The sequence below is a fragment of the Zeus faber genome (assembly GCF_960531495.2).
Source record: "Zeus faber genome assembly, chromosome: 2".
Classification (NCBI taxonomy): Eukaryota; Metazoa; Chordata; class Actinopteri; order Zeiformes; family Zeidae; genus Zeus; species Zeus faber.
The window spans coordinates 51,728,078-51,736,812 of NC_137189.1; the positions used below are offsets into that span (position 1 = coordinate 51,728,078).

General features: G+C 49.6%; 1 protein-coding gene across 1 annotated transcript; it reads right to left on the reverse strand.

Annotated features, from left to right (window-relative positions):
- Positions 1–90: 90 nt before the first annotated feature.
- myh6 (myosin, heavy chain 6, cardiac muscle, alpha) lies at positions 91–5,895 on the reverse strand (the record flags this gene model as incomplete). Its single annotated transcript, XM_080024533.1, has 1 exon — positions 91–5,895. The coding sequence occupies one exon, from the start codon at positions 5,893–5,895 to the stop codon at positions 91–93; it is 5,805 nt and encodes a 1,934-aa protein (XP_079880659.1).
- Between the last annotated feature and the right edge of the window lie 2,840 nt (positions 5,896–8,735).

The following is an 8,735-nucleotide window of genomic DNA, read 5'->3' on the forward strand; positions in this document are numbered from 1 at the left end:
TGGGTGGAGTTACACCCCGGGGAGTTAACGTTAAACAGCTGAGTTGCCCCGTGTGCCCCACCTGAGAGGAGGGCGTGGTCCGTCTCCCACTCACTCGTCCAGACCCTTCTTTGAGGAGCCGTCCCTGGTCTTCGCTCGCAGTTTGTTCACCTGGGATTCGGCGATGTCGGCTCTCTCCTCCGCCTCCTCCAGCTCGTGCTGCAGCTTGCGGAACTTTGCCATGTTGGTGTTGGCCGCCTCCTCCGCCTCCTCGGTGGCGCGCTTGTAGGCCTTGACCTTGAGCTGCAGCTTGTCCACCAGGTCCTGCAGGCGAGCCATGTTCTTGCGGTCCTCCTCCGTCTGGTAGGTGAGCTCCTTGAGACGCCGCTCGTACTTCCGCACCCCTTTGATGGACTCCGCTTCTCTCTTCTGCTCCACCTCCAGCTCATTCTCCAGCTCCCTGATGCGACCCTCCAGCTTCTGGAGCTGCTTTTTCCCACCCTTCATGGCCACCTGCTCCGCCTCGTCCAGACGGTGCTGGAGGTCCTTTATGGTCTGCTCCATGTTCTTCTTCATGCGCTCCAGATGGGCGCTGGTGTCTTGCTCTTTCTTTAGCTCCTCCGCCATCATGGCTGCGTCAGTGATGGCCTTCTTCGCCTTCTCCTCAGCATTGCGGTTTTCTTGTATGGCCTCCTCCACCTCAGTCTGCAGGTGGAGCAGATCCGCCTCGTGCTTCTTCTTCTGGTTGATGAGGCTGGTGTTCTGGGAGTGGAGGAGCTGCATGCGCTCCGTGGCATCAATTAGCTCCTGTTCGGCCAACTTTCGACCACGTTCCGTCTGTTCCAGAGCCGCCCTCAGCTCCTCCAGCTCGGCCTGGATCAGCGCATTCCGGCGTTCCAGCAGAGCCATGTTCTCTCTCAGGTCGTCGTTCCCATGGGACGCATCATCCAGCTGCAATTGAGTGTCTTTCAGGAACGCATGAACGCTTTTCAGCTGCTTCTGGGCATCGGCCGCCTGCCGGTTGGCTTGGCTGAGCTGGATCTCCATCTCGTTGAGATCACCCTCCATCTTCTTCTTGACCCTGAGGGCCTCGTTGCGACTCCTTGTCTCAGATTCTAGTGAGGACTGCAGAGACTCCACCATGCGTTGGTAGTTTCTTTTGGCCTGTTCCATTTCCTCGTCTTTCTCAGCGAGCTTCCTCTCCATGTCGGCCTTAACCTGGTTGAACTCCAGCTGAGCTCTGAGGATCTTGCTCTCCTCATGCTCCAGAGAGCCCTCCGCCTCCTCCAACGCGGATTGGAGTTCGGATTTTTCCTGCTCTAGCTGCTTGCGGAGCTTCTCCAGTTCGTGAGTGCTCTTTCCGCCCTCGCCCAGCTGGTCGCTGAGGTCGGAGATCTCCTCCTGAAGATTCTTGTTCTCTCTCTTCATGGTCTCAAGTTGGTCTAAGGACTCTTCGTAGGCATTTTTTAATTTGAAGAGCTCAGTGCTGAGAGAGCGAGCCTCCTTCTGAGAGGCCTCCAGTTCACACTGCGACTCTTCGAACTTCTGCTTCCATTCTGCCATGACTTTGTCAAAGGCTCTTTGCTTTTTGTCCAGAGCTGCAGATGCTGCATTGGATCGTTCAAGGTCCAACATCAGGTCCTCAATCTCGTTTTGGAGGCGGTGTTTGGTCTTTTCAAGGGACGAACATTTTGCATTCACTGCTTCAATGGCTTCCTCTGCCTCCTGCAGCCGCTGGACCAGCTTCTTCTTTGCCTCTTCCAACTCCTCCGCACGCTGGATTCCATCAGTTTCATACTTTGTCCGCCATGTTGAGACCTCAGTGTTTGCTTTGGACAATGCCCTCTGCAGCTCGGCCTTAGCCTCCTGCTCCTCTTCAAACTGCTCTCTGAGGAGATCACAGTCATGGCGAGCAGACTGCACAGCGTGGGCCAGAGCGTTCTTTGCCTTGACTTCCTCCTCCAGTTGTCTGCGCAGGTCTTCCAGCTGCTGGGTGTAGGAGCTCTTTCCCCTGGTGAGCTGTGAGACCAGGCACTCCTTCTCCTCCAGCTGACGCCCAAGCTCTCCGTTTTCCGTGAGCAGCTTGGCCCTCTGTGTGGTGAAGTCATTGAGGGTCCTTTGGGCCTCCTCATATTTGCTCTTGTACTCATTCATGTTGTCCTCCATTGAACGGCTCATCTTCTCAATGTTGGATTTGGTTTTTACTACATTCTCCATGTTGGATGACAAGTCGTCAAGCTCCAACTTCAGCTCACTCTTTTCCTTTTCCAGTTTCTGTTTGACACGCTGAAGGTTGTCAATCTGTTCACCCAGTTCAGCCACGCTGTCAGCATGCTTTTTCCTCAGTGAGGCTGCAACGGACTCATGTTGGAGGGTGGATTCCTCCAGCTCCCTACGCAGCTTCTGGAATTCAGCATCTCTCTTCTTGTTAAGCTCAACCTGGGTAGACGTGGCACCACCCGCCTCTTCCAGACGCTCACTGACATCCTCCAGCTCACGGGAAAGATCCGAACGCTGCTTCTCCACTTTTGCCCGTGCCGCACGCTCAGCATCAAGCTCCTCTTCCAGCTCCTCGAGCCTGGCTTGGTTTTCCTTCAGCTTCTTCTGGAGTTGAACACCAGTCACCTGCTCATCCTCAATTCTTCCGTTTAAATGGGCACTTTCAAAATCTTTCTTCTTAAGCTTCTCCTCCAACTGCTGATTGTCATTCTCTAAGTCCATCATACTTTCCTTCGTCAGTTTCAGGTCTCCTTCCAGTTTCCTCTTTGAGCGCTCCAATTCCATCCTGACCTTCTTCTCTTGCTCCAAGGAGCCCTCTAGATCATCCACCTGCTGCTCCAGTTTTGCTTTGGCTTTGCTCAGGGTGTTGGCTTTGTCTTCCTCACTCTGAAGGTCATCGAGAGTCTGCTGATGAGCCTCCTGCAGCGCCTTCTTCTCTCTGGTTAGCTTCAGGATGTTCTCATCCTGGGAAGCTAGCTCTTCAGTGAGATTCTTCACCTTGTTTTCCATAGCATGTTTTTCTTTTTCAACCTTGGCCAATGTAAGCTCAAGGTCATCAATGTCTTTCTTCAACTCTGAGCACTCATCTTCCAGCTTCCGCTTCTTAGCGGTAAGATCAGCGTTCATCTCCTCTTCATCTTCCATTCTCTCCGTCATCTCTTTCAACTTGGCTTCCATTTGAATCTTGCTTTTAATGAGCTGTTCACAGCGCTCTTCAGCATCTGTCAATGTGTCTTGTTCACTCTGAATCTGCAGAGTCAGGTCATTCTTCTCTTGGAGAACAGTGACCATTTTCTCCTCTAGTTCTTTTCGCCGAGCTTCAGATTTCTCCAGTACTTCCTTTAGCTTGTTAAACTCCTCCTTCATGTTGGCCATCTCCTTTTCTGATTCAGCGCTCTTCAGCAAGGGCTTGATCTTGAAGAAGAGTTTCATCCAAGGCCAGTTCTTCACCCCCAGGAAGGAGCGAAGGTTCCACTGGATCACCATCAGAGCATCCCTGCGCTCCACAAGTTTAGCAAACTCAGCCCTCATCAGAAGGGCCCTGGCGTTGGCCTGGATCCTGGTGATGATGCGTGAGAGTTGCTCATCTCGCATCTCTTCTAACGTCCCCAGCAAACCTGCTTTGAAGAACACCTTGGTGTGACCGTACTTGTACTGGGTGTGGTCGATATCCAGTGAGCCCAGCAGCTTCTCTGCACTTTTCTTGCAGTCCATAAATTGTCCCTCTGGAATCGCTGAAGCGTTCAAAATTCTGTATCGCTGTTTAAAGTCACCATAGAGCACCCTGTTGGGGAAACCCTTTCTACAGATTCTGATGCCTTCCAGCACACCGTTGCAGCGGAGCTGGTGCATCACGAGGCAGTTGTCCATGATCCCTGGAGTTTTACTCTCATTTGGGATGAGACAGCGGACAAAGTGTGGGTGGGTGGTCTTCAGGTTGGTCATTAGCTTGTTGAGGTTTTCCCTGTGAAGAGCCGACACTGTCTGGAAAGAGGAGCCTTTCTTCTTGCCTCCTTTTCCACTTCCCTTGTCACCTCCCTCAGATCCAGTGTAGCTGGAAAACAGCACACTGAGCAGCTTCAGTGAGGATTTCTGGTAAAGCCCCACCACCGTTTCATTCAACGGGTCCTTGTTTTTAACCAGCCAGCCACTGATGTTGTAGTCAACTGTTCCGGCGTAGTGAACCAGAGCAAAATGGGCCTCTGCTTTCCCTTTCACTGCTCTTGGCTTCTCAAACATCTTGTTTTTGCCCAGATGATTGTCATAGAGTTTGGACTTAAAGGTCTGATCGCTGGCCTTGGGGAACATGCACTCTTCCTCCAGAATAGACATGATCCCTAGAGGCTTCTCTATGAGGTCAATGCAGGCTTGCAAGTCCATCCCAAAGTCAATGAACTCCCAGTCAATGCCTTCTTTCTTGTACTCCTCCTGCTCCAGGACAAACATGTGATGGTTGAAAAACTGTTGCAATTTTTCATTAGTGAAGTTTATACACAGCTGCTCAAAGGTATTAAAGTCAAAGATCTCAAAGCCAGCGATGTCCAGCACTCCTATGAAGTGCTGCCGATGCTGTTTAGTGTCGAGGGACTGGTTGATTCTCACCACCATCCAGTTAAACATCTTCTCATACACCGACTTGGCCAGTGCTCCCATGGAGTAGTAGACTTGGTCTACCCCTTGACCTTTGGTGACATATTCATTTCCCACCTTGACCCTGGGGTGGCAAAGTCCTTTGATGAGGTCTGCAGAGTTCAGCCCCATTAGATAAGCTGACTTATCAGCAGCCTCAGTTCCATCGGGCTCCGCCTGCTCCTCACGTTGCTTCTGCTTGAACCTCATGTTGCCATAGTGCATTATGGCCCCGATCAGCTTGTACACTCCCATCTTCTCCTCATGAGTGAAGCCAAGCACATCGAAGGCACTGTCAGTGGCCATCAGCTCCTCAGAGTCGTTGATGGATGCTACTGTTACCTCTCCTTGGGAGATGTAGCAATAGTCGTACGGGTTATTGGTGATCAACATCATGTCCAGCAGCTCTGGCTTCTGATTGGACAAGATCTGGAAGAAGATGTGGTAGTTCCTCTCAGCCTTCAGCTGGAAGGTGACTCTGGACTTTTCCAGCAGGTAAGTCTCTATGTCAGCAGAGCTCAGCTTACCACTCGTTCCAAAGTGAATTCGAATGAATTTTCCAAAACGGGAAGAGTTGTCATTCCTCAGGGTTTTGGCATTACCAAAGGCCTCTAGCGCAGGGTTGGCTTGGATGATTTGATCCTCCAGGGTTCCTTTGCTTGCGTCCTTTTTCACATTGCCGCCAACCGCAGCAATGCTGGCAAAGTACTGGATGACTCTCTTGGTGTTCACGGTCTTCCCAGCTCCGGATTCTCCGGTGATGAGGACCGACTGGTTCTCCCTGTCAGTTAGCATGTACTGGTAGGCGTTATCTGAGATGGAGAAGATGTGAGGGGGAGCTTCTGTTCTCTTCTTCCCCCTGTAGGCTGCCACCACCTCGGCATCGTACACAGGGAGCCATTTGTAGGGGTTCACCGTGACGCAGAAGAGCCCGGAGTAGGTGTAGATCATCCATGCTGCGTAGCGCTCTTTGAGGTTGAACAGCACGGCGGGCTCGTGCAGGAACGTGAACATCGCCATGTCCTCGATTTTATCGAACTTTGGCGGGTTCTGCGGATGAACGTCGCACTCCTTGACGGTCACTACCGTCCCGTCCTCCTTTTTGACGGTGACCTTTCCCCCATCTTTGCTCTGGATCTTCCCCTTTATATATTCCACTTTGTCGTCAACAACGAAGCACTCAGTTTTGATGTCGAACGCCCTGGTTTGGGCTTCCAGACGCTCCTTGTCGGACTTCCGCAGATAAGCGGCAGCCTTTCCAAACTCAGCCATCAGAGCGTCACCCATGGTTGAGGGTGGAGGTGCACAGACCGGAGGGACAACAGACAGGAAGTGGTAACTGCTCAGCTCATCCCTGCAGGAGGCTCTTTATGAAGGAGCTCAGCGTCCATATTAGGAAGCAACCGGAGCTGGAAGCAGCCTGAGGGCAGTTCCTGGACCTTTGGCTGTCGAAGTCCATCTATGGTGGCAGCGATTCACGGCTTATCTTCATCCTTCTTCTCTCCTCGATAGAGACGAGCAACACCTCCACATTTAGCCCAGAGAAGAGTGACACACAGATAAACAAGTTTCAAGGACATTTATTCTCGGCATGTGCTGGTTTTAATAACAAGCTGTTTCCTCTCCCTCGTGTCCGCTTCCATTTTTCACTGTTTTAAATTAATAAAAACTTGTCCCCAAACAGAACAGGCGTTCCTCGTTTGACAGCCGTGGACTCAACGCCGCCCTGAAAGGAAAGTCACTGTTGTGTCTTTTGCTTTGTGTATATTTCAAACAGGTCCGGTTACTTATTCCAAACCCACTGACCTGTCATTTCTCACCGCTGCCTTTGACAAATACACCGCAGCAATGATAAAAGTACAACTGTTCAACTGTTCAACTGTTCCAGTTCAGTGTTTCCTGTGTAGGGGGGGGTCTGGGAGTCAGAGGTGGGTTGTTTGATTCCCTGTTTCTGGGGAATTCCTTAAAATACTGAAGCTTTGGTGTTGAAGCGTTCATCCTGTATCCCGGACACTCTGGGAACAGATACAGGATTCATCTTAATTATCGTTCCAAAGTGAAACTTGGGATTTGAACCTTTTTATTTAACAGGATACAAGAGGCCAGGCCTCGCACTGGGAATCTAGAGAAGGTTCATTTGCTGAACTCGTTCGCCCACAAAAGCTGCATCCTGCATATTATTATTATTATTATTCATCACTGTGTTTTCAAGCTTCCAGGCTTTAGTTTCATCTTTCATTTAGTTCAGTCATTAAACACTGAGAGTGACTCCAGACTCAGGAATCATTTGGAGGATTTGTTCGCTACAATGGGATCGTTCTGAGGTGTGCATCACTGGATTACAATCTTAAAAAGTAATTTAAATAGTATTGTAGAACTTTTTTTTTTTTTTTTTTTTTTTACAACTTTTCAAAAATTTTTATGCTGTGACAGGAAAACCTTCCCAGCGGAAAATCACAAAAAAAGTGATTTCCTTTCATTTGAACTATTTTACTAAACTACAGCTCTCCCCAAAACTCTGATTTCACACTTTTTGTCTCCACTGTTCAGTTAAAGTTGAGGAGATAAAGTCGGATGGAGCCTCCGTCCAAGCTCCAGGCTATGCTGGAGAAAGGAGACAAGAGAGAAGGAGAAAGGAGACAAGAGGGAAGGAGAAAGGAGACAAGAGGGAAGGAGAAAGGAGACAAGAGGGAAGGAGAAAGGAGACAAGAGGGAAAGAGAAGGAGAAAGGAGACAAGAGGGAAGGAGAAAGGAGAAAAGAGAAGGAGAGGGGGGCAAGAGAGAAATAGAAAGGACACAAGAGAAAGGAGACAAGAGAGAAAGGAGATAAGAGAAGGAGAAAGGAGACAAGAGAGAAAGAGAAAGGAGATAAGGAGGTAGCTCAGGAGGTAGAGCTGGTGGTCTAGTGATCTAAAGGTTGCTGGTTGGATCCCAGGCTCCTCCTGCTAGCATGCTGTAGTGTCCTTGAGCAAGACACTTAACCCCTAATTGCTCCTGATGGCTGCGTCCGTCGGTGTTTGAATAATTGTAAGTCGCTTTGGATAAAAGCATCTGATCAATGAAAGGAGACAAGAGAAGGAGAGAAGGAGAAAGGAGAACGTGATGTTTTTTTTGTTTTGACTGTATTAACTTGGTAAATATATCACAATATAATTGTCATTACTACCCTGACATGTAACATATCCTGTGCTAGAATCATATCTCCCTCCTGTCCCTGTGTGTGTGTCTCCGTCTCTGTCTTTGTCTTTTTGACTCTTTCTGTTTTCTGGGTTGTATTTGTCTATATCTGTCATTGTATTTCTATCGTTATTATTTCTAGAGCTGTGTTTGCTCAGCAGGACAGGTGTGTGGACGCACCTGGAGGAGTGGAGTCAGGTGATGTAGGGTAAACTTTGTTCTGTTTGAGGCAGAAGATGGAACCAAGTGACGATGGTTCCAACGCTTCAGGTCAGACTGATTCACTTTTATATAAAGCAACAGTCCCCGTGGCGTGGGGGCCGTGGGGGCCAAGAAGTTCTGGTGGGGTGTGGGTCTGGCGGCGTGGGACCTGGCTCTGGGCCCGTGGTTCTACACCTGCAGCTGCGTCTTGTGCCTGCAGGTGGGGGTGGGTTGTTTGGCTCCGTGTCAGGGGTGCAGGGCCTCCTCCCGCTCTCTGGAACTGGGTTATGCTCCGCGGGCTCCAGGCTTCTCTCGGGGCCCCGGGGGGTCTGTACGGCTGAGGGACTCAGAGGTGGTTTCGGGGCCTTTTCTGCTGCTTGGAGGCTTTACATTACATTACATTACATTACATTACATTACATTGATCAGACGCTTTTAGCCAAAGCAACTTACAATCATTCAAACAGCGACGGGCGCAGCCATCAGGAGCAATGAGGGGTTAAGTGTCTTCTTCAAGGCTACGATGTAATACTGACCTAATACATCACAAGCAACTTGGACAAGTCACACACACACGTCCAATGTTTATGTTTTCCATGTATTTGTATAAATGTATATTTTACTGTCGTGTCCTGTTTGGAGACATTTAACTGGAAAAAAACTGAAAAGAATGAAAATGTTTTATTTACATACAGCACATCCATTGTTTAATTCAACAGAACCAGGTGAGAAATCCTCTTCCTCCATAA